Raw genomic sequence first — 26,717 nt, 5'->3', positions numbered from 1 at the left:
GACAACTCAAAAGGCCAAATCCATTAAAGCCAAGATAATGGAATTCATTGCCCTAGACAATCAACCGTTCTGTCTTGGGTGATGTTGGCTTTCGTCGACTGGTCGAGCACCGGTTAAAATTACCAAGTGTGCTATTTTTCCGATGTTGCCCCACCGGAGTTACACAGTAATAGCGTCACTGCTATTAGCTTCACAACATACATGCTATGGAACACCGTTTGGGTCTTTGCGTGTCAAAGATACCGTAGCACTGTCAAAGCTGTACAAAAAAGTCAGCAAACACCGGCCACGAACAATGTGTTTACAATAACGCATTGGTAATAAAGCATAATTTGTTTGACCGCAACTTCTGGGGTAGCTAGCTTTAGCTTGGTACCTAGCTAGCACCAATACAAATACAACCAGCCTCAAAACAAAGACCAGTTGACACTGCAGTCTTTTTCATTATTCTTAGCAATGATTTTAGGAATCCTTGTGAGTAAGTATTAGCTAGGTTGCCACTTGTTGTTCGCTTATTGAAATTGAACTTCAGTTCATGAAAATAAATAGCTAGCCAACTACTTAACCCTGTTGCCCAAAGCTAACGTTATAACAGCCAGCTAGCTTCATCTGGCTAGTGAGGCTCAACCGGACTGGGTTATGTGTTGTAAAGCTAGCCACAATAAGGATTAGGCACAATAGTGGAGTTTGGGGTTTGCCTTCAAAATAAAAGTATGTCATTGACAGTGATGCAAATGAATACAAATCGTAGTATTATGCCACACCTTTATTTTGAAGGCTAACCTCAAACCACTATTGTGGCTAATCCTTATTGTGGCTAGCTTCACATAGATGGGTCCGACCACCATTAAATCAAATAAGAACTGTCTTAAATTTATTTAGAAATTATAAATTGTTTGAACATTGAACATGGCTTGCATCCATGAGCAAGCTAGCTAACCTTTTTTAATGACCAGCACTGTAGGTGCGCAAGACAACTTTACCAGCATCATAGTATACGTATCAATGAATTGTTGTGACATATGAAATACGAGTGATAGTGTAATCGATGTGTAATAACTACGTAAAAAATTAATGAACGCTTAAAATTATTATGTGACATGCAGTCAATTTCAGGTCCTGATTGGTCAGCAAACTTATTTGACTCGCCAAATAGTGGTAAATATTAAAAGACCCAAAAGGCGTTCCCTAGAAATCCTGGTTGAGAATGAAACGACTGAACAACGAAACAACATAGCAAGTAAGTGAAAGAAATAGGTTTATTTTTTTGGATTATGTTTTACTGTTTTTACTGGGGACATATGTAAATGCCAACAAAATAACTTATTTTTTTGTGTGTAACTTATTATTTAGCTAAGCAAGTCCGTTAAGAACAAATTATTTTTTACAATGACTGCCTACCCCGGCCAAACCCGAAAGACGCTGGGCCAATTGTGCGCTGCCCTATGGGACTCCCAATCACGGCCGGATGTCATACAGCCTGGATTCGAACCAGGGACTGTAGTGACACCTCTTGCACTGAGATGCAGTGCCTTAGACCGCTGTGTGTGTGTGTGTGTGTGTTAACTATTTAACTGTATTAGAATGCTTTAAAGGCTGTTAAAATTTTAAGTATCGGTATCGGGTTTTTTGGCAAGGAAAATATTGGATATCGGTATCGGCCAAAAATGTCACATTGGTGCATCACTAGTAAAAACACGAACTAATTGATAGGTTTACCTTTACTTGTTACTTCTGTGAATTCCATTATACTTCCTCCTCATAAGGGAGAGAAATTAGAAACTATCTTAAGGATATGTGTGTTTTTGGTAATGGAATTTCAGCAGAAAAAATGTCTCAAACTAAATATGTGTTGGTAATACTCAACATTGTTTTTCCAAATACCTTTCTTAAGACTTTCTGGTAGATGTTTTCTAAGACCCTGTTTCCATCTGTTTGACCAGAAGTCAAGGGGGGGTGAAATGGTAGAAACATGTATATATGCCTTAATAAAATAAGGAATAAAAAGACCCAACTTTCATTTGACATCCTCCTATGAACTTTACATGTTGATGCTCTTGGTTCCTTTTTTACATGGAAATGACCTGTATTCAATGCTCAGCTCTTCAGTGTTGATTGCTATTGAAAACATGACATCCGCAAGGCCTACACATACACCCTAGTTCTCATTATTGTAAAAAAGAAAAAAAACAATAAAAAAGCTTTGAGTTTGCTAAGCTAATTTGGGTAAGGAGGACATAATTCCTGCTTTGGTGGGATGGGAACTGTGTCTGAGTTTAACCTCCTTTCCAGTAAATCTCAAGTGTGACACTGGATTGTCTGAAGAGGTTAGGGATAGAATTGGCTCTCCATAGCACCTTTAGCATCGGGCAGCCTTAAGAGGATGAGGTGTGTGCACGTTCAAGGCTTGCTTCTCCTGTCACATGAGTGTGAGTCAGAGAGGTTGTTTTTTCCCTCACGCTTTGTAAACATTATAAATATTGCTGCGTAACCCACAATGATTCTGGTGTTCTTGGTGTTGCTGCTGTTGTCTATTCTAAGCTGTTGACAAGAACTATACAGGACTCGGGTGAACATCAAAGCCATTTAGGTGATTTACTAGTCCTGTCCTGAAGGGTATACAGGAGGTACTGTATGAACTTACCTCCTCACTGCACTTTACTTACTACTGCTTTCTTTACAATGATAAGAGGCTATAGGAGTCAGCTTTGACTAAGCGTTAGCACCTCTGGAAGGTTGGCACCAAAGCTGAAAACATGACACTAGCAGTTTCTATAACTTTTGGTCATATTTCATTCTCGTAACCTTAACTTGTGTTTTTGTCTACCTTGTTTTTCATTTTTTTGGGTTACGTTTTAAAAATCAGACTACTTTATATCAACATTGTCCTCATCGCTCTGATCTGGATACAGCCTGTTAGAATCAGCTAAAATGGCCCTCCAGACTCAACCCTGTGTGTGTGTGGAATTATTGTGCTATTTTTTATTTTTACAATTAGAAAAATTAATAAAATTCCAGGGGAATTCACAAAGCAGCTGCCAGCAACGGTTTGGGTCAGTTTGTTCCTTTCAGATTGTTAAGTATTGCTGCTGTACCTCAATTCCACCCCGCAAACTTTGCATTTCCTTCTCATGTAACTTCTAAAGTACTGCCATACAGGACCTGTCTGCTGTCGCTTGCCTTTCTCTGCCATTTCTCCAGCTGTTAACGACGATGACTTAGTGGTGGCGAGTTAACAAAATAACTGACTCCTCGACTGCACGTCGACTCCCATTTTTCAGAGTGTCATAATTCAATTCCCTTAGGAATCGACTCCTAAGATTCAGCATTTTTAGAACAGAGGAGACTGATTTAGTTGCTGTACTTCCAAGAACACAAACACTTCCAACTTTCATAGCGAGCTAGCGAGGGACGGGGAGAGAGAGAGGGGAAGAGCACAGTATAAGCAGGTCAGCCACCAGGCAGACCGAGTCCGAACCGTGTACTAGGCCTATCTACCGGCAATAAAAAGCTGTATCTCTCAATAAAAAGCTGTATCTCGTCTTGTATCCCTCGCAAATTCACCAAAGTATCCTAAAGTTTGCCTCGTCCTCTCTGGTTTTATTTAAATGTATCTTCTAGTTAGGCTATTTCATGGAAAATGTTTTGATGACTGCATTGTGATTTTTAAAGGGAAATGTAAAAAATGTTCAACTTCATATTCGTCATCTCCAGCCTGACATCGACATACTGTATGAAAATGGTGCATGTCTATGTTTTGTTGAAAAAAAGATAGAGGAAGAGAAGTGTTTCCAATGACGACATCAGTGTGCATCGTGATTTTAACTAGAGGTTGACCGAATATGATTTTTCAATGCCGGTACCGATTATTGGAGGACCAAAAAAAGCCGATACCAATTAATCGGACGATTTAACATTTATTTTTTATTTTTTTTATTCATTTGTAATAATGACAAATACAATAGTGAATGAACACTTATTTTAACTTAATACATAAATAAAAATCAATTTAGCCTCAAATAAATAATGAAACATGTTCAATTTGGTTTAAATAATGCAAAAACAAAGTGTTGGAGAAGTAAAAGTGCAATATGTGCCATGTAAAAAAGCTAACGACTGAGTTCCTTGCTCAGAACATGAGAACATATGAAAGTTGGGGGTTTGTTGTAGTTATAGTATTTATAGGACTATTTCTCTCTATACCATTTGTATTTCATGTACCTTTTGACTATTGGATGTTCTTATAGGCACTTTAGTATTGCCAGTGTAACAGTATAGCTTCCGTGCCTCTCCTCTTCCCTACCTGGGCTCGAACCAGGAACACATCGACAACAGCCACCCTCGAAGCAGCGTTACCCATGCAGAGCAAGGGGAACAACTACTCCAAGTCTCAGAGCGAGTGACGTTTGAAACGTTATTAGCGCACACCCCGCTAACTAGCTAGCCATTTCACATCGGTTACACCAGCCATTAGGCTGATAGGCTTGAAGTCATAAACAGCGCTGTGCTTGCGAAGAGCTGATGGCAAATGCAGGAAAGTGCTGTTTGAATGAATGCTTACGAGCCTGCTGCTGCCTACCATCGCTCAGTCAGACTGCTCTATCAAATCATAGACTTAATTATAACATAATACACAGAATTACGAGCCTTTGGTCATTAATATGGTCCAATCCGGAAACTATAATTTCGAAAACAAAACGTTTATTATTTCAGTTTAATACGGAACCGTTTGGTATTTTATCTAACGGGTGGCATCCATAAGTCTAAATATTCTTGTTACATTCAAATCAAATATCAAATCAAATTGTATTTGTCACATACACATGGTTAGCAGATGTTAATGCGAGTGTAGCGAAATGCTTGTGCTTCTAGCTCCGACAATGCAGTAATAACCAACAAGTAATCTAACTAACAATTCCAAAACTACTGTCTTATACACAGTGTAAGGGGATAAAGAATATGTACATAAGGATATATGAATGAGTGATGGTACAGAGCAGCATAGGCAGGATACAGTAGATGGTATCGAGTACAGTATATACATGAGGTGAGTATGTAAACAAAGTGGCATAGTTAAAGTGGCTAGTGATACATGTATTACATAAAGATGATATAGAGTACAGTATATACGTATGCATATGAGATGAATAATGTAGGGTAAGTAACATTATATAAGGTAGCATTGTTTAAAGTGGCTAGTGATATATTTACATAATTTCCCATCAATTCCCATTATTAAAGTGGCTGGAGTTGAGTCAGTGTCAGTGTGTTGGCAGCAGCCACTCAATGTTAGTGGTGGCTGTTTAACAGTCTGATGGCCTTGAGATAGAAGCTGTTTTTCAGTCTCTCGGTCCCAGCTTTGATGCACCTGTACTGACCTTGCCTTCTGGATGATAGCGGGGTGAACAGGCAGTGGCTCGGGTGGTTGATGTCCTTGATGATCTTTATGGCCTTCCAGTAACATCGGGTGGTGTAGGTGTCCTGGAGGGCAGGTAGTTTGCCCCCAGTGATGCGTTGTGCAGACCTCACTACCCTCTGGAGAGCCTTACGGTTGTGGGCGGAGCAGTTGCCGTACCAGGCGGTGATACAGCCCGCCAGGATGCTCTCGATTGTGCATCTGTAGAAGTTTGTGAGTGCTTTTGGTGACAAACCGAATTTCTTCAGCCTCCTGAGGTTGAAGAGGCGCTGCTACGCCTTCTTCACAATGCTGTCTGTGTGAGTGGACCAATTCAGTTTGTCTGTGATGTGTATGCCGAGGAACTTAAAACTTGCTACCCTCTCCACTACTGTTCCATCGATGTGGATAGGGGGGTGTTCCCTCTGCTGTTTTCTGAAGTCCACAATCATCTCCTTAGTTTTGTTGACGTTGAGTGTGAGGTTATTTTCCTGACACCACACTCGGAGGGCCCTCACCTCCTCCCTGTAGGCCGTCTCGTCGTTGTTGGTAATCAAGCCTACCACTGTTGTGTCGTCCGAAAACTTGATGATTGAGTTGGGGGCGTGCGTGGCCACGCAGTCGTGGGTGAACAGGGAGTACAGGAGAGGGCTCAGAACGCACCCTTGTGGGGCCCCAGTGTTGAGGATCAGCGGGGTGGAGATGTTGTTGCCTACCCTTTGCACAACCTTCAATGTTATGTCATAATTAGGTAATATTCTGGAAAATTAGTTTGCAATGAGCCAGGCGGCCCAAACTGTTGCATATACCCTGACTCTGTGTGCATTGAACGCAAGAGAAGTGACACAATTTCACCTGGTTAATATTGCCTGCTAACCTGGATTTCTTTTAGCTAAATATGCAGTTTTAAAAATATATACTTCTGTGTATTGATTTAAAAAAAGGCATTGGTGTTTATGGTTAGTTAGTCGTGCAACAATTGTTTTTTTTCCGCAAATGCGCTTTTGTTAAATCATCCCCCAGCGTTGCATTGATTATATGTCACCAAAACGGCATAGCAGTCAGACAGACGTCTTTTGTCCTCGTCTTGTTGTGTCCCGTGTATGTGTGTGTGTGTGTGTGTATATATTTTTATATATATATATATATATATACACACTTTCTTCACGTACCTTTTTATATATATATATACCTTTTTTTTTTCTTTTCCATAAACTCATCTTCAAAACCCCCCTGCAACCCGCCTCACCAATTTATATTTAAAAAAAAAAAGAAAGTATTATTTACCTCAAGTCTGTAATCTTCCATAGAAGCTTGACAGAAGCTAGTTAGCTTGTTTACTGGCTAATCGTTAATATTCAGCTAAGCACGGTTTGTGGTCATCAGCTATCCTTTAGCTCAAATCTATCGCCAGTTTTGCTCGGACCGGAAAATACCGGACCTATTTTTCTCTCCATGTCCCCGGATTTCAACAGCAAGCTCTGGACATTTATACATGGATCTTGCAGCTAGCTAGCTGCGTGACTACCGGCTTATGTTGATTCCAGAGCAAACATCAATTATTCCGGAACTCAAGAGTTCCATCAGTCACTCCTGGGCTACAATCACCTATCCGGACCCGTTTTACTGCCAACGCAGAGCCCCACCGGGCCTTCACAACTGGACTACCGACGTAATCTGCCCGAGGGAGTTATCCAGCTGGCTCCTCCATCGCGACGTTACCTGAACGCCCATCTGCGGTCCGCTAATTGTTAGGTCTATTCAAATAGCAGAGAATAAGACAGCTATCTGACAATTTTTTTCTTTTTTTCTTGGGCCTCTATATATATTTTTTTGCGAATTGGATTGATCCCCTCTACCACACGGAACCCCACTAATCCTACCGACGGAAACGCACGAGGTGGCTAAAAACAGACCTCCATCCTATGCTAGCTTGCTACCGATGGCCCGGCTAGATGTCTGAATCGCCGTGACCCCAACTAACCTCACTACTCACTGGACCATTTTGATCACTCGACTAAGCATTCCTCTCCTTAATGTCAATATGCCTTGTCCATTGCTGTTCTGGTTAGTGTTTATTGGCTTATTTCACTGTAGAGCCTCTAGTCCTGCTCACTATACCTTATCCAACCTATTAGTTCCACCACCCACACATGCCATGACATCTCCTGGTCATTGAAAATAAGAATGTGTTCTTAACTGACTTGCCTAGTTAAATAAATGTATAAAAAAATATATATTTTTAAATCGGCTCCCAAAATTACCGATTTCCGGCTGTTATAAAAACTTGAAATCAGCCCTAATTAATCGGCCATTGTCTAATGATCGGTTGATGTTACTGGAAACACTTATCTTCCTCGTTATCTTTTTGACTACAAAACATAGAAACGCACTATTTTCACATGCTGATGTTTGGGTGGTGCTGGAAATTATGAATATGAAGTTGAACATTTCAGAAATGTGCCTTTTTTTAAATTTTGTGGGGAAAAAATATTTTTGGTTGGAGCTTCTTAACGTTAAGGATTCAAATTGAATTGAAACGTTCACACCCCTAGCATTTGTGTGTGGTTCCCAGCACTACAGGGTCATGTAAAGGGCAGAGGGGTAGAATACTGACACATCTCACCCTTGGGCTTTGAGCATGCGCAGTGTGAGTGTGAAGGGGAATGTTTTTTGGTTTGGCAATGGCATATGGTACTCCTATCTATTAATTACACACACACATCCATAGTGTGTCAGGTTGGGAGGGTGCTACAAGCTTTGTGTCTATGGGTCACAAGTGGGCAGACTAGGAGACCACCTTGCTGCTCAGTCAGTGATTCACTCCTCCACCTGTCCATCTCATCTGTGTTCCTTTCCTCCTATTCCCCCCATTACATTCCCCCTCCAACCATAAGCTACACACACACACACACACACACACACACGTGTTCCATGCCTAGGAGTGCTGGATAACAGTACACACACATGCTCTCTCTCTCTCTTCACATAGAGGGGAAATTATGCAAATCAACATATGGTCCAGAGTGCTCTCTGTAGGGAGACGTTAGCCCCTCAGTGAAAGAGGTCTGCTCTCTGATAACTCATAGTGCTGATAACTGTATACTGCCTACACACACACTCTGCTTCCTCTCAATCACATTTTCTAGAGTTGCATAGTTCTAAGCCTCTCAGAACCTAACCGGGATACTTGTCTGCCTGCTTAATGGGGGCTACATGTTTCCCCATGTGATTGTACATCACACTTGTGTTGGAGGGAGAATCTACTCATGCCTTTTAATTTACCGTGTTAATTAACACTAAGTGAGAACAATATTTTTTGTAAACAACATTTTGGCGTTATAAGGTTGGTAGCGACATGGAAAATTGTTGTGGAAATCTGTTGCAGCTCAGGACTATTACAAAATCCATAATGCAATGCTCGTTCTATGGGCTGGATGACTAGCAAACATGGCTACACACAATAATAACAAAGACAATATCAGCATGGACCGTAGATAGTTAGCTGTAAAATCGCCTAAATAAACGGCATTATCAAGGATTATTTAGGAGTCTACAATCTCACCGTGTTAAACCTGCAGATCGATGTGCCTTACAGAGTGGAGTCTAACATTCGCAATGGCAGATATACTTTTGAGGAGACGGGAAACGTTGGCCATGCTACGTCAATGGACCACACAGTGCCTTCTGGGCGATTTCTGGGACAAGGAGCACTCTCCTTCAAGGAGTGAATGGGAATCTATTGGGCGCTAGCTCAAAAACCCAACATTAGCACGAATTTCGTCAACAAAAAGTAGACCATCAAAAATCCAATAAAAAATGGGTGAGCCTTTCCTTTTAAGGTTGAATCTGTCCCATGGGGATTGTTGTTCCCTTCACTTCCTGTACTGGGTCTGGTGTAGTTCCCTTCCCAGCATGCTCTGCATTGACTGATGGCCATCTGTGTGTGTTTGTGTGCATGCTTGTATGAATAGGTTTCTCAGATGTTTGTGAGTGGGTGTAAGTATATAGGTATGACTTTAAACTAACTAGACCGCTAGCTGTGTCTATGTATTTAGTCTACGTGCTGAGTGAGTGCTTCCTCGAGTTGATGGCTAACTCTGTTGGGAAAGTGAGGGAGAGCTTGGAAAGCGATGGAGAGGGAGGAGGGATTATTAGTTCTCCTCCACTTCTGAGGGAGATGTGGTTCAGCTGCTGTACAGTGGAAATATGAGGCACTTAGAGGGCTGTAAAAGAGCGAGGGAGGGAAAGGGGGGGGGGGTTTAAGAGGGCTGTAAACTTTTTTTGCTTTCTGGATCAACACTTCAGTCTGGCTGGGGTCAGTGCAGGGGAATTGACACAGCTTTAGAATAGTAGCACAGAGAGAAGATGATGTGTGTGACAGGAGGACACTACTCCTAATAGTAGAGGTCTTCATCCTCCAGACAGTCTGGGTTGTCATGGAAGCTGTCTGAACTAGCCTAATCTGAAGATAAACTACCCAGAGTGAATTGCAGCGAGATGCAGGATATGCTGGTCTTATCTTTGTCACAGTCACATGGTTGTCTCCTTGCATGAAATGTCACACATGCACACATTTATGCAGGTGTGTTCATGTGTGTCATGAAATACATTGAGGCTCCTGTGTCTGGTTTGTGGGGGGTGATTACTACGGGAATGCTCAATTTTACAAGGGTGGTGGAGCGTGTGTGTGTGTGTGTGTGTGTGTGTGTGTGTGTGTGTGTGTGTGTGTGTTTGGGAGGGGGGGTTGACCTGACCCTACCCTACCCTAGGCCATGTCATCATCAGTGTCACATCACCTGTTGTGTAGCCTACACTGCCGCCATGCAGACACATACATGCACACGTCCCCACCCCCTAATATGTGTCTCAGTTTGAGCCTTAATCAGTCTGTCATGTTGTAGTGTAACAGGAGCTGTCCCATTAGATTTGAAGCATAGTAGGATGGGGGTCATAGTGATGCTACATGACACTGACACCATTCACTGTAGGTATTTGGTATTTTCTAAATACATAGTACATGCACACACACACAAACACACACATCGTGATGTTATTTTCAGGCCTTAGTCATTACTTCCAGTCAGCGCTACTAGTGCTAGCAGGGCTTTGAGTCACACTGAAGCTGTTTTTCTAGAGCGGAAGATCAACTATGAGTAGCCTTTTTGTCTCTGAGTGTTTTTAGCAGAACTTCCTTCCCCTGTGGTGTCCATAATGGAACACAGGCTTCTATATTGACTGAGTGCTTTAGGTCATCCCAGTTGAATTCACTAAATCACCTTGGAACAGTAGGCAGGAGTGGAGAGGAGCTAATCTGAACACAGTGGCTAATTGTTATTATGGCCTCAGCTGATATCCATGTTGTTATTTGCTGCTGGGAGCCAGTACAGGAATTATTGTGTTAGCCTGTAGGCTTTGGATAGCTTGGCTGAACTGGGTTGTGTGGAGGGGAGGTCCTGGGCCAGGGAGAGAGACACCTAGTGGCAATAGTTTATAACTACAGGTGATATCTGTCTCTTCCTATTCTTTCTCTCTCAGACCTGTCGAGGAATCGTTTGGCGGAGGTCCCCTTAGAGGTGTGTCACCTGGTTGCCTTGGAAATGCTGAACCTCTATCACAACTGTATCAAGACCATTCCTGACACCATCATCAACCTACAGTCACTCACCTCCTTAAACCTCAGGTAAGACTTGAACCTACAGTTAACAGGTGACTGTGTTGAGTGAGAAGCACATTTTGTTTTCAATGATAGAAAGAAAATGTTGGCGTTGCTGAATATCAGTGGTTTATCCTTAGTTGTTTGCACAGTTATCCCTATAAAGGTGGCAGTATTGGTTCAGAGAAGCGTTAAATATATTAGATGTCAGTTGATATTTGATAAGCATCACAGAAGGTTGGCAGTAGTCTGATTGGACCAGGGCTTGTTTAGACTCAGGTGTTTGATCCCAACTGTTTCCCAGGGCAGACACGCTTGTTAGGCTTCACGCATCACAGACGCCTCTCAATGGGATGATGTCACCGCTTCTAACCTCATGGCACGACCACAGAGCAATAGCATATCGTGTCTCTGTGTTTGTGCAATACGCTCAGATCACATATTGGAATGATGCACGACACTACTTGTTTCATTTTATCTCTCTCCACTCCTGCTCATCTAGCTATCGAGAGACAGAGAGAGACATAGAGAAAGAGTGGGAGAGACAAAGTGAGAGATGGGGGGAGGAAGATGGTAGAGAGAGACAGAAGGGGAGTGCGAAAGAGAGACCGAGAGAGATGGGGAGAAGGTCATCATATCAGTGCTAGCCTGGTTCTTTACTGCCTGCTGTACGCATCATCAACCTGAGACCGACTCTGTACTCTCTGTCTCTAATCTCTTCCTCTGTGCTCACACCACCGTGCAACTGAGGGAGATTCATTAGTCATATCTCTGACAGACACACACAGAAGACCAAACCTACACACATGCATGTGGTGTTGCGGCCATATCATTTAAGCTGAGTTAATAAATTGATTCATTGAATTTAAGCTGAGTTAATAAGTGATTCATTGAATCAGTTATACAAATGCTAGATCTGAAGGGGAAGGATGTGAAATACCCTCGGTGGAGCGTAGCTGATGTAGGTTAACGTGAGTCTGTGGCGAGGCGTGTGTCTGAGTATAATGTGATGTGAGCACCCCAGTGACCGCACCAGGGTATGTGTTTTACACCACTAGACAGGAATGTTATCAGACGCCATGGAGACACTGGCAGATAATCTCATTTGAATTTGTGGCTTTTCATATTGCTGTCAAAACAGGAAATAGACAATGTTCTCCATGTCTGCACCAGGAACACATGAAAAGGAAGGCTTTATTTTTAGGATCGTTCTGTTCCTGGCCTGCATCATGGTGGAAAGAGGATAAAGGCTCTTTGTTGTCTAGATAGAACTTTGGCAGTTGTGGAATAAAATGTCTTATTTTGAAGTTGATGGGATGGAGGCTGTTTAGAGCTGTCAGCTGTTGTTGTCATTGAGTTTGCTGATTTGTTTTGCTGCTTTTGTTCTGTTAGCTTTTATTTAGGCAGGCAGCTTTTACTGTGACTATTGGCCTGCTCGCTTGTTACTCTATTGTGTTAGCTTGTGCTGCTGTGCAGTGTAGTGGTTTTCAGATCGACACACTAGCCACTTGAAATATAATAGCCATAAAACATATCACATGAAGGGTTGTAAAAAGCTATGCTTAATGTGAGTGTTCACAGAACAATAACATCTAACATATACCAGACAACACATTGTTTCACGGAGGGAGGGAGTCAGGAGCCAAGGTCATGAATGCCTTCTGCCTACTATGGGCCTGTTGTGTATCTGGAGCTGAAAGGTCGTTTCCATAGCAGAGAGAAAGGCCTGCCCTCCCTGGTATATGGAAAGATAAAACACAGAGAAAGACTATAAGGAAACAGAAAAGGGGAGAGAGAGGTTCAATAAGGAGCGTGAGATGGATTACCAAGAAGTGTACTCAAAGCATGTGCTGACCAGCTGGCGGGTGTCTTCACTGACATGTTCAACCTCTCCCTGACCCAGTCTGTAATACCTACATGTTTCAAGCAGACCACCATAGTCCCTGTGCCCAAGGAAGCAAAGGTAACCTGCCTAAATGATTACCGCCCCGTAGCACTCACGTCAGTTGCCATGAAGTGCTTTGAAAGGCTGGTCAAGGACACTCTGTGGATGCAGATGTGACGGGCTGCCCCGAGGTGGCAACAACACGTCTGCCACGCTGATCCTCAGCACAGGGGCCCCTCAGGGGTGAGTACTTAGTCCTGTACTCCCTGTTCACCCACGACTGTGTGGCCAAACACGACTCCAACACATCATTTACTACCCAACAGTGGTAGGCCTGATCACTGACAACGATTAGACCACCTATAGGAGGAGGTCAGAGAACTGGCAGTGTGGTGCCAGCACAACAATATCTCCCTCAATGTTAGCAAGACAAAGGAGCTGATCGTGGACTACATGAAAAGGCGGCCGAACAGGCCCCCATTAACATCAACGCGGCTATAGTGGAGCGGGTCGAGAGTTTTTCAAGTTCCTTGGTGTCCACATCACCAAAGTACTATCATGGTCCAGACACCCCAAGACAGACGTGAAGAGGGCACGACAACACCCTTTCCCCCTCAGGAGAGATTTGGCATGGGTCCCCAGATCCTTAAAGTTCTACAGCTGCACCATCGTGACCGGTTGCATCACCACCTGGTATGGCAACTGCTCGGCATCTGACCGTAAGGTGCTACAGAGGGTAGTGCGAACAGCCCAGTACATCACTGGGGCAAAGCTTCCTGCCATCCAGGACCTATATACTAGGCGGTGTCAGAGGAAAACCCATAAAATTGTAGACTCCAGTCACCCAAGTTATAGACTGTTTTGTCTGCTACCGCACAGCAAGCGATACCGGAGCGCCAAGTCTAAGACCAAAAGGCTCCTTAACAGCTTCTACCCCCAAGCCATACGACTCCTGAACAATTAATCAAATGGCCAATGGACTATTTACATTGACCCCCCCCCTATTTGTTTTGTCCACTGCTGCTACTCGCTGTTTATTATCTATGCATAGTCACTTCACCCCTACCTACTGTACATGTACAAATTACCTCAACTAACCTGTACCCCCGCACACTGACTCACTACCGCTACCCCCTGTACAGTTGAAGTCAGAAGTTTACATACACCTTAGCCAAATACATTTCAACTCAGTTGGGATGGTGTTCTTCGGCTTGCAAGCCTCCCCCTTTTTCCTCCAAACATAACAATGGTCATTATGGCCAAACAGTTATATTTTTGTTTCATCAGACCAGAGTACATTTCTCCAAAAAGTACAATCTTTGTCCCCATGTGCAGTTGCAAACCACAGTCTGGCTTTTGTATGGCGGTTTTGGAGCAGTGGCTTCTTCCTTGCTGAGCGGCCTTTCAGGTTATGTCGATATAGGACCTGTTTCCTCCAGCATCTTCACAAGGTCCTTTGCTGTTGTTCTGGGATTGATTTGCACTTTTTACACCAAAGTACATTAATTTCTAGGAGACAGAACACGTCTCCTTCCTGAGCGGTATGACGGCTACGTGGTCCCATGGTGTTTATACTTGCGTACTATTGTTTGTACAGATGAACGTTGTACCTTCAGGCGTTTGGAAATTGCTTCCAAGGATGAACAAGACTTGTGGAGGTCCACAATTTTTTTATGAGGTCTTGGCTGATTTCTTTTGATTTTCCATGATGTCAATCAAAGAGGCACTGAGTTTGAAGGTAGGCCTTGAAATACATCCACAGGTACACCTCCAATTGACTCAAATGATGTCAATTAGCCTATCAGAATCTTCTAAAGCCATGACATAATTTTCTGTAATTTTCCAAGCTGATTAAAGGCACAGTCAACTTAGTGTATGTAAAGTTCTGACCCACTAGAATTGTGATAGTGAATTTTATAAGTGAAATAATCTGTCTGTTAACAATTGTTGGAAAAATTACGTGTCATGCACAAAGTAGATGTCCTAACCGATTTACACTTAGCAACTATAGTTTTGGCATGTAAACTTCCGACTTCAACTGTATATAGCCTCGTTATTGTTATTTTCTGTTACTTTTTATTCTTTATTACTTTGATTTATTTGGTAAATAAGCATTTCACGGTAAGGTCTAAAGTTGTTGTGTTCAGCGCATGTGACAGTTTGATTTGAGAGTGAGTGTCAGTAAGGAGAGGGGGAGAGGGAGCGGGTCTATAAGGAGAGGGAGCGGGTCTATAAGGAGAGGGAGCGGGTCTATAAGGAGAGGGAGCGGGTCTATAAGGAGAGGGAGCGGGTCTATAAGGAGAGGGAGCGGGTCTATAAGGAGAGGGAGCGGGTCTATAAGGAGAGGGAGCGGGTCTATAAGGAGAGGGAGCGGGTCTATAAGGAGAGGGAGCGGGTCTATAAGGAGAGAGAGAGAGAGAGAGAGCAGGTCAATAAGGAGAGGGAGAAAGAGCAGGTCAATAAGGAGAGGGAGAAAGAGCAGGTCAATAAGGAGAGGGAGAAAGAGCAGGTCAATAAGGAGAGGGAGAAAGAGCAGGTCAATAAGGAGAGGGAGAAAGAGCAGGTCAATAAGGAGAGGGAGAAAGAGCAGGTCAATAAGGAGAGGGAGAAAGAGCAGGTCAATAAGGAGAGGGAGAAAGAGCAGGTCAATAAGGAGAGGGAGAAAGAGCAGGTCAATAAGGAGAGAGAGAGCAGGTCAATAAGGAGAGAGAGAGCAGGTCAATAAGGAGAGGGAGAAAGAGCAGGTCTATAAGGAGAGGGAGAAAGAGCAGGTCTATATGGAGCGGGAGAAAGAGCAGGTCAATAAGGCGAGGGAGAAAGAGCAGGTCAATAAGGCGAGGGAGAAAGAGCAGGTCTATAAGGAGAGGGAGAAAGAGCAGGTCAATAAGGAGAGGGAGAAAGAGCAGGTCAATAAGGAGAGGGAGAAAGAGCAGGTCAATAAGGAGAGGGAGAAAGAGCAGGTCAATAAGGAGAGGGAGAAAGAGCAGGTCAATAAGGAGAGGGAGAAAGAGCAGGTCAATAAGGAGAGAGAGAGCAGGTCAATAAGGAGAGAGAGAGCAGGTCAATAAGGAGAGGGAGAAAGAGCAGGTCTATAAGGAGAGGGAGAAAGAGCAGGTCTATAAGGAGAGGGAGAAAGAGCAGGTCTATAAGGAGAGGGAGAACGAGAGCGGGTCTATAAGGAGAGGGGGAGAGAGAGCGGGTCTATAAGGAGAGGGAGTGGGTCTATATGGAGAGGGAGAAAGAGAGCAGGTCTATATGGAGAGGGAGAAAGAGATCGGGTCTATATGGAGAGGGAGAAAGAGAGCGGGTCTATATGGAGAGGGAGAAAGAGAGCGGGTCTATAAGGAGAGGGAGAAAGAGAGCGGGTCTATAACGAGAGGGAGAAAGAGAGCGGGTCTATAAGGAGAGGGAGAAAGAGAGCGGGTCTATATGGAGAGGGAGAAAGAGCAGGTCAATAAGGAGAGAGAGAACGAGAGCGGGTCTATAAGGAGAGGGGGGGAGAGGGAGAAAGAGAGCGGTTCAATAAGGAGAGGGAGAGCGAGAGGCGGTCAATTCGGAGGAGGAGGAAGAGGGAGACGGTCAATATGGGGAGGGGGTCAATAAGGAGAGGGAGACGGTCAATATGGGGAGGGGGTCAATACATAGATGGAAGGGGTCAGTAAGGAAAGGGGGAGGGGGTCAGTAAGTGTCAATAAGGAGAGGGAGGAAGGGGGAGAGGGTCAATACGGGGAGGGGGTCAGTAAGGAGTGAGGGTCAATAAGGAGAGGTAGAAAGGGGGAGTGGGTCCATACGGGGAGGGGGTCAATACGGGGAGAGTGGGGGAGGGGGTCAATACGGGGAGAGGGAGGGAGATGGTCAATACGGGGAGAGGGAGGGAGATGGTCAATACGGGGAGGGGGAGGGAGATGGTCAATACAGGGAGTGGGGGAGGGAGATGGTCAATACGGGGAGTGGGGGAGGGAGAGCGTCAATACGGGGAGAGAGCCAATACGGGGAGAGGGGGGGGGAGATGGTCAATACGGGGAGAGGGGGGAGATGGTCAATACGGGGGGGAGAGGGTCAATACGGGGAGAGGGGGGAGATGGTCAATACGGGGAGAGGGGGGAGATGGTCAATACGGGGGGGAGAGGGTCAATACGGGGAGAGGGGGGGAGAGGGTCAATAAGGAGAGGGAGGAAGGGGGAGGGGGTCAATACGGGGAGGAAGGGGCAGAGGGTCAATACGGAGTGGGGGAGGGGATCAAATTGGGGAGAGTGGGGGAGGGGGTCAATACAGGGAGAGGGGGGGAGAGGGTCAATAAGGGGAGAGGGGGGGAGAGGGAGGGAGAGGGTCAATACGGGGAGAGGGTCAATACGGGGAGAGGGGGGGAGATGGTCAATACGGGGAGAGGGGGGGAAGTTGGTCAATACGGGGAGAGGGGGGGAGAGGGTCAATACGGGGAGAGGGAGGGAGAGGGTCAATACGGGGAGAGGGTCAATACGGGGAGAGGGGGGGAGTTGGTCAATACGGGGGGAGAGGGTCAATACGGTGAGAGGGGGGGAGAGGGTCAATACGGGGGGAGAGGGTGAGATGGTCAATGGGGGGAGATGGAGGGAGAGGGTCAATACGGGGGGAGAGGGTCAATACGGTGAGAGGGGGGGAGAGGGTCAATACGGGGGGAGAGGGTGAGATGGTCAATGGGGGGAGAGGAGGGGAGAGGGTCAATAAGGAGAGGGAGGAAGGGGGAGAGGGTCAATACAGAGAGGGGGAAGGGGGTCAGTAAGGGGAGAGGGTCAATACAGAGAGGGGGAGGGGGTCAGTAAGGAGAGAGGGTCAATAAGGAGAGGTAGAAAGGGGGAGTGGGTACATACTCTAGTCCATACTCCATACTCTACTCTCTAGTCACCCCCAAAACAAATTCTTTCTTTGGCCGCCTCTCCTTCCAGTTCTCTGCTGCCAATGACTGGAACGAACTACAAAAATCTCTGAAACTGGAAACACTTATCTCCCTCACTAGCTTTAAGCACCAACTGTCAGAGCAGCTCACAGATTACTGCACCTGTACATAGCCCACCTATAATTTAGCCCAAACAACTACCTCTTTCCCTACTGTATTTTATTTATTTATTTATTTTGCTCCTTTGCACCCCCATTATTTTTATTTCTACTTTGCACATTCTCCCATTGCAAATCTACCATTCCAGTGTTTTACTTGCTATATTGTAGGAGGGGGTCAATACGGAGTGGGGGAGGGAGAGGGTCAATACGGCGAGAGGGGGGGAGATGGTCAATACGGCGAGAGGGGGGGAGATGGTCAATACGGGGAGAGGGGGGGAGATGGTCAATACGGGGAGAGGGGGGGAGATGGTCAATACGGCGAGAGGGGGGGAGATGGTCAATACGGGGAGAGGGGGGGAGATGGTCAATACGGGGAGAGGGGGGGAGATGGTCAATACGGGGAGAGGGGGGGAGATGGTCAATACGGGGAGAGGGGGGAGATGGTCAATACGGGGAGAGGGGGGGAGAGGGTCAATACGGGGAGAGGGGGGGAGAGGGTCAATACGGGGAGAGGGGGGGAGAGGGTCAATACGGGGAGAGGGGGGGAGAGGGTCAATACGGGGAGAGGGGGGGAGAGGGTCAATACGGGGAGAGGGGGGGAGAGGGTCAATACGGGGAGAGGGGGGGAGAGGGTCAATACGGGGAGAGGGAGGGAGAGGGTCAATACGGGGGGAGAGGGTCAATACGGGGAAAGGGTCAATACGGGGAGAGGGGGGAGATGGTCAATACGGGGAGAGGGTCAATACGGGGAGAGGGTCAATACGGGGAGAGGGAGGGAGAGGGTCAATACGGGGAGAGGGTCAATACGGGGAGAGGGGGGGAGTTGGTCAATACGGGGGGAGAGGGTCAATACGGTGAGAGGGGGGGAGAGGGTCAATACGGGGGGAGAGGGTGAGATGGTCAATGGGGGGAGATGGAGGGAGAGGGTCAATACGGGGGGAGAGGGTCAATACGGTGAGAGGGGGGGAGAGGGTCAATACGGGGGGAGAGGGTGAGATGGTCAATAAGGAGAGGGAGGAAGGGGGAGAGGGTCAATACAGAGAGGGGGAAGGGGGTCAGTAAGGGGAGAGGGTCAATACAGAGAGGGGGAGGGGGTCAGTAAGGAGAGAGGGTCAATAAGGAGAGGTAGAAAGGGGGAGTGGGTACATACTCTAGTCCATACTCCATACTCTACTCTCTAGTCACCCCCAAAACAAATTCTTTCTTTGGCCGCCTCTCCTTCCAGTTCTCTGCTGCCAATGACTGGAACGAACTACAAAAATCTCTGAAACTGGAAACACTTATCTCCCTCACTAGCTTTAAGCACCAACTGTCAGAGCAGCTCACAGATTACTGCACCTGTACATAGCCCACCTATAATTTAGCCCAAACAACTACCTCTTTCCCTACTGTATTTTATTTATTTATTTATTTTGCTCCTTTGCACCCCCATTATTTTTATTTCTACTTTGCACATTCTCCCATTGCAAATCTACCATTCCAGTGTTTTACTTGCTATATTGTAGGAGGGGGTCAATACGGAGTGGGGGAGGGAGAGGGTCAATACGGCGAGAGGGGGGGAGATGGTCAATACGGCGAGAGGGGGGGAGATGGTCAATACGGGGAGAGGGGGGGAGATGGTCAATACGGGGAGAGGGGGGGAGATGGTCAATACGGCGAGAGGGGGGGAGATGGTCAATACGGGGAGAGGGGGGGAGATGGTCAATACGGGGAGAGGGGGGGAGATGGTCAATACGGGGAGAGGGGGGGAGATGGTCAATACGGGGAGAGGGGGGAGATGGTCAATACGGGGAGAGGGGGGGAGAGGGTCAATACGGGGAGAGGGGGGGAGAGGGTCAATACGGGGAGAGGGGGGGAGAGGGTCAATACGGGGAGAGGGGGGGAGAGGGTCAATACGGGGAGAGGGAGGGAGAGGGTCAATACGGGGGGAGAGGGTCAATACGGGGAAAGGGTCAATACGGGGAGAGGGGGGAGATGGTCAATACGGGGAGAGGGTCAATACGGGGAGAGGGTCAATACGGGGAGCGGGTGGGAGAGGGTCAATACGGGGAGAGGGTCAATACGGGGAGAGGGTGGGAGAGGGTCAATACGGGGAGAGGGTCAATACAGGGGAGAGGGTCAATACGGGGAGCGGGTGGGAGAGGGTCAATACGGGGAGAGGGTCAATACGGGGAGAGGGTGGGAGAGGGTCAATACGGGGAGAGGGTCAATACAGGGGAGAGGGTCAATACGGGGAGAGGGTCAATACGGGGAGAGGGTGGGAGAGGGTCAATACGGGGGGAGAGGGTCAATACGGGGAGAGGGTCAATACGGGGAGAGGGTGGGAGAGGGTCAATACGGGGGGAGAGGGTCAATACGGGGAGAGGGTCAATACGGGGAGAGGGGGGAGATGGTCAATACGGGGAGAGGGGGGAGATGGTCAATACGGGGGGAGAGGGTCAATACGGGGAGAGGGGGGGAGATGGTCAATACGGAGTGGGGGAGGGAGAGGGTCAATACGGAGTGGGGGAGGGAGAGGGTCAATACGGGGAGAGGGGGAAGAGGGGGGGAGATGGTCAATAAGGAGTGGGGGAGGGAGAGGGTCAATAAGGAGTGGGGGAGGGAGAGGGTCAATACGGAGTGGGGGAGGGAGAGAGTCAATACGGGGAGAGGGAGGGAGAGGGTCAATACGGGAAGAGGGGGGGAGAGGGTCAATACGGGGAGAGGGGGGGAGAGGGTCAATACGGGGAGAGGGTCAATAAGGAGTGGGGGAGGGAGAGGGTCAATACGGGGAGAGGGAGGGAGAGGGTCAATACGGGGAGAGGGAGGGAGAGGGTCAATACGGGGAGAGGGGGGAGAGGGTCAATACGGGAAGAGGGGGGGAGAGGGTCAATACGGGAAGAGGGGGGGAGATGGTCAATACGGGAAGAGGGGGGGAGATGGTCAATAAGGAGTGGGGGAGGGAGAGGGTCAATAAGGAGTGGGGGAGGGAGAGGGTCAATACGGAGTGGGGGAGGGAGAGGGTCAATACGGGGAGAGGGAGGGAGAGGGTCAATACGGGAAGAGGGGGGGGAGAGGGTCAATACGGGGAGAGGGGGGGAGAGGGTCAATACGGGAAGAGGGGGGGGAGAGGGTCAATACGGGGAGAGGGGGGGAGAGGGTCAATACGGGGAGAGGGGGGGAGAGGGTCAATACGGGGAGAGGGGGGAGAGGGTCAATAAGGAGTGGGGGAGGGAGAGGGTCAATACGGGGAGAGGGAGGGAGAGGGTCAATACGGGGAGAGGGAGGGAGAGGGTCAATACGGGGAGAGGGGGGAGAGGGTCAATACGGGAAGGGGGGGAGATGGTCAATAAGGAGTGGGGGAGGGAGAGGGTCAATAAGGAGTGGGGGAGGGAGAGGGTCGATACGGGGAGAGAGGGATTGAGTCAATATGGTGAGAGAGGGTTAATGGGGAGGGGGTGAGCGGGGGTCAATAAGGAGAGGGACGGAGAGCGAGGGGGGTCAATACGGAGAGTGGGAAGAGGGTCATTATGGGGAGAGGGTCAATATGGGGAGAGGGGGTCAATATAGAGAGGGGAGGGGGTCAATAGGGGGAGGGGGTCAATTACGAGAGGGAGAGCGAGAAAGAGGGTCAATAAGGAGGAGAGTGGGTCAATAAGGAGGGGGTCAATAAGGAGAGGGGGAGGGGGTCAATACGGAGAGGGGGAGAGGATCAGTAAGGGGAGGGGGTCAGTAAGGAGAGGGGAATGGGGTCAGCAAGGAGAGGGGGTCAATGAGAGGGAGAGAGGGTCAATAAGGAGAGGGGGTCAATAAAAATTGGGAGAGAGGGAGAGGGGGTCAATAAGGAGTGGGAGAGGGGGTCAATAAGGAGAGGGAGGGGGTCAATACAGGGAGAGGCAGAGCGAGAGAGGGGGTCAATAAGGAGAGAGGGAGAGGGTCAATAAGGAGAGGGGGTGTGGGTCAATAAGGAGAGGGAGTCAATAAGGAGAGGGGGAGAGGGGGTCAATTAGAATTTTTCATTCAGCCAGTCACCATGTTATGTCTATACCTTCTCCCTCATCATATGGAGTGGATCTAAGCGGTTCTTGTGGGATTCAATAGAGAGTGGATCCCAGAGAGGAACTTATGCCGTCTCTAATCTCTTGGGTCGGAGACAGAGACTGTGTTTGACAACTCTGGCTCTGTGGCGCCTCTGGACTGCACAGTGATACGGCTCGATCTGATGCAACGCACGCATGCCAACTCGTAAGCATGCAGGCACGCATGTCAACTCATAAGCATGCAGGCGCGCATGTCCACTCGTAAGCATGCAGGCGCGCATGTCCACTCGTAAGCATGCAGGCGCGCATGTCCACTCGTAAGCATGCAGGCGCGCATGTCAACTCGTAAGCATGCAGGCGCGCATGTCCACTCGTAAGCATGCAGGCGCGCATGTCCACTCGTAAGCATGCAGGCGCGCATGTCCACTCGTAAGCATGCAGGCGCGCATGTCAACTCATAAGCATGCAGGCGCGCATGTCCACTCGTAAGCATGCAGGCGCGCATGTCCACTCGTAAGCATGCAGGCGCGCATGTCCACTCGTAAGCATGCAGGCGCGCATGTCAACTCGTAAGCATGCAGGCGCGCATGTCCACTCGTAAGCATGCAGGCGCGCATGTCCACTCGTAAGCATGCAGGCGCGCATGTCAACTCATAAGCATGCAGGCGCGCATGTCCACTCGTAAGCATGCAGGCGCGCATGTCCACTCGTAAGCATGCAGGCGCGCATGTCCACTCGTAAGCATGCAGGCGCGTCTGTTTTAATGAGGTTCAAACTGTTTTGGAGGAGTTCTGATCTGTTTTGGAGGAGTTCTGATCTGTTTTGGAGGAGTTCTGATCTGTTTTGGAGGAGTTCTGATCTGTTTTGGAGGAGTTCTGATCTGTTTTGGAGGAGTTCTGATCTGTTTTGGAGGAGTTCTGATCTGTTTTGGAGGAGTTCTGATCTGTTTTGGAGGAGTTCTGATCTGTTTTGGAGGAGTTCTGATCTGTTTTGGAGGAGTTCTGATCTGTTTTGGAGGAGTTCTGATCTGTTTTGGAGGAGTTCTGATCTGTTTGGAAAGGCTTTGGATTGTTTTCGAGCATCTTGTGCTCATGTAAACCAGGGAGGGAACACCAACATCCTGTTTTTGAGGGGTTTTGGGCTGTCGTGCTGGACTGAACTGAACTAGATTGGGACTGTGTGTTTTATGTTTTGCAGAAGTACAAAAGTGTTTATGGGAAAGCTAATGAGTAGTTTTTTACAGTACAGTAGTGTTGCACGGTATACTGAAACTTCTGTACTTTATTCGATGCTAGAACATGAAAAACGGTTCGGTACTAGAATTTATGTTACTTTCGGTACTTCCCTCAAATGTGTCTCACAGATCAAGTCTGTATCAGCAAAGCTGATGTCCCCCTTATAGGTCAAGTGCCTGTTCCGCTTAGCTTGCACTGGGAGACCGGGCTCCATCATGTTATGTCCCCACACATGCCACACAGAAGTGAACACACTTCAGTAATGCAACATGGCATGTAGAAATGTTAAAACAGTTCATTACTGTTCGCAAAACAGACTAGAACACTTTACAGTGCAAGACGATACCAGTATCTTCCAGCTTTATAGGCTAACCTTCCTTGCTAGCTTACAGCTGAAGCTAACATCAATTCACTACCCTAGTACTTTGTTTTTGATAATATGCAAATCACATCACAATATGCTGATTTCAAAGCTGATTGCCACCAAAACTTTATAAATTCTCTCTCTCTCTCTCTCATATTATCTCTTTCTCACATGATCTCTTTCTCATATGATCTATCGCCTCAGTGAAAGTCTGACTGTGTGTGTGAATAGAGCTCCGACGGGCCCCACCCCTCTTGTCTCGTGAATGTCGTCAAGTCCCAAATGGAAGGGAAACAGAGTTTGTAATTTGTAACCCATGGAATAACTTGATGCAAGCAAACAGTCCTATTGGATATGCATTCACCTGTATATTGTGAAAAGGCCTACGCTACATTTTGATTTACCCAGTTTATCGATAGATTTACCATTCAAATAAGTTATTACCATTGTGTTATGTAGTTTAAATATAGTTATGAACAAATTCTTATTTATAATGACGGCCTATCCCGGCTAAAACCTAACCCGAACGACGCTGGGCCAATTGTGCACTGCCCTAAGGGACTCCCAATCACGGCTGGTTGTGATACAGCCTGGAATCAAACAAGGGTCTGTAGTGACTAGGGTTGCACATTTTGGGAAACATTCAGAGGTGGAAACTTTCTGTGGGAATTAACAGGAATATATGGGAAATAATGGAAATATATGCAAATTAATATTAATACCATTTAAACATAGATGTTTTTTGCATTGGATATATTTACCATATCATTTGGAGACAAACATAAACCTTTTACCTTATCATAGAAAAATTGCAAATGATTAAATCTTTCCAATAGGAAAAAAAGGATTTAGTTACGAATTGAACTTTAATTAAAGTAGTTGACTCGTCACATGGGATGATTTCACTGAACAACAAGAGAAAGGGAATGTTGAACCATCCCCAATGATTCATCGCATCTTCCAAAAGCGTTTTCAACATCATCTGTAAAATGACAGTCTAGAAACTAAAGCTTTGGTTGTCTTCCTCTCAGCCAGACTGCTTAGAACCTTGCCCTCATCCAGGCCAAGGTGGCGAGACACGGTAGTGATGACACCATAGGCATTGTTGATCTCTGCACCAGACAGGATGCTCTTGCCAGCATACTTGGGGTCCAACATGTACGCTGCGGCATGTATGGGCTTCAGGCAGAAGTCTTCACGCTTCTTGATGTATTTCAGAACTGCAGTTTCCTCTGCTTGGAGCAACCGGGAAGTGGGCAGGGCAGTATGGATTTCTTCTCTTACACCTGCAAGCAGAGTCTGAACATCAGACAGAATGGCATTGTCTCCTTCAATCCGTGCAATGTCTACTGCTATAGGTTATAGAGTTACCACTCTCTCCCAAAAATACATCATCCAGGAGGATCCTCTTGATGGGGCTGTCCATATCGGTAGACTGTGATATGGCCATTTCTTGGAGAGACTCCTTCCCCTCCAGGAGACTGTCAAACATGTTCCTGGGCAGCTTCAATGTGGTGATCTTATTCTTCTGACTTTGCTTGGTGAGGTAGATTGCTGCTATAACTTGATGACCCTTCACATAACTAACCATTTCCTTGGCTCTTGTAGTGTATCCATTGTTTTCAGAGCCATGATGTCATTGAGGAGCAGAATCAGTGTATGAGCAGCACAGCCAATGGGTGTGATGTGAGGGTAGGACTCCTTCACTTTAGACCAAGCAGCCTTCATGTTCGCAGCATTGTCTGTCACCAGTGCAAATACCTTCTGTGGTTCAAGGTCATTGATGACTGTCTTCAGCTCATCTGCAATGTAGAGACCGGTGTGTCTGCTGTCCCTTGTGTCTGTGCTCTTGTAGAATACTGGTTGAGGGGCGGAGATGATTTAGTTAATCATGCTGGGCGAAGAACATTCCGAAATCTCTTCCAATACACATTGCCTGTGAGCATCAGAGGTGAACCAGTTGCATACACAGCTCGAGCAAGACATTCATTGAGTCAAAAAATACTTCTGATTCCAGGAGGACCATAAGATATTGCTATTGATAAGGTGTCTGATTCATCATTTTCACCTCGAATAGAAGTACAGGGACTTTTGTCAGAGGTTGCTTGTTGTAAGTAAAAATTAGTAAACAAAACAAATACAATTCCATGTACAGATCAATAGTTAAGCAGTTAGATTAAACAACTCCTTTGTAAGATAAATGTTTTAAAATGAAACATGTATGGAAACAGTTGAATTAACACTCCTCAGTTAGCAGGCTCAAGCATGCTAAAACCCACATGGTAGCGAAAACTAACTAGCAGAAATGAACCATTTAGAAATTATTTAAACAAACTTTGCTGTATGCTACTATTTACTAGTTAACAACATATCATGTATGTCATATAAAATATATTCACCCCACCCAGTATTGTAATCAATACTTAACAGAAAGCAGACAGTGTGGTAGTGTGGGCTCATAAGTGTGCAAGATCTTGAGAATCAGCTGCACATGTGATGTAAGAGTGAACTGCACATGCAGAGGGTTGCAATTCCATTGAATTGGGGATAGTTTAACCAACATATGCCACAGACCTAGAATTGCCTTATGTGTATCCCACAAAAAAGGTTCACTGTTGTAAGCTCACTTATTTGATGAATTGAAGTAAAATTCTCCATATTCCCGGGCTTAACTACCAGTGGAAAATTGACCAGAAAGTATCCTTCTCTTTCCAACCCTAGTTGTGACTTTTCTAGCACGGAGATACAGTGTCCTAGACAGCTGCTCCATCCTGGTCGGATTGGTAAAAACACAGTCAAATTGATTGTAGTATTGATTCATTAATACAACATGGATGTTGACGTAAAACATGTCTAATGGAATGATATTGAACTGATAAGATGCCCAACGATTTAACAGAGCAGTAGCTGAGTTTCTGTCTGGATCAAGTGTCACTCTGTGACTGGCTAATATGCTTTATTTATTTGCTGTTGTTTTGGTATTGAGTATCGTGATACTATACCTTGTACCTAAACATTTCTGGTATCATGAAAACACTACAGTACAGCACATTACACACAAGCAATCACACACACTGAGTCATTTACATGTTCTGTTAATATGAATATGTCAGGGATGGGCAACTT

General features: G+C 46.4%; 1 protein-coding gene across 6 annotated transcripts in view; it reads left to right on the top strand.

Annotated features, from left to right (window-relative positions):
- The window catches only part of LOC110520347 (leucine-rich repeat and calponin homology domain-containing protein 1), a 107,624-nt gene that overhangs the window by 35,371 nt on the left and 45,536 nt on the right, over window positions 1–26,717 (top strand). For all 6 annotated transcript variants that reach the window (XM_021597606.2, XM_021597604.2, XM_021597607.2 and 3 more), the window contains exon 2: window positions 10,934–11,078. In XM_021597606.2, the coding sequence (XP_021453281.1) occupies window positions 10,934–11,078 (145 nt within the window). The remainder of the gene's footprint in view (window positions 1–10,933; window positions 11,079–26,717) is intronic.

Source organism: Oncorhynchus mykiss, chromosome 3 (assembly GCF_013265735.2).
Source record: "Oncorhynchus mykiss isolate Arlee chromosome 3, USDA_OmykA_1.1, whole genome shotgun sequence".
NCBI lineage: Eukaryota > Metazoa > Chordata > Actinopteri > Salmoniformes > Salmonidae > Oncorhynchus > Oncorhynchus mykiss.
This window is presented reverse-complemented; position numbering and strand designations above follow the sequence as displayed.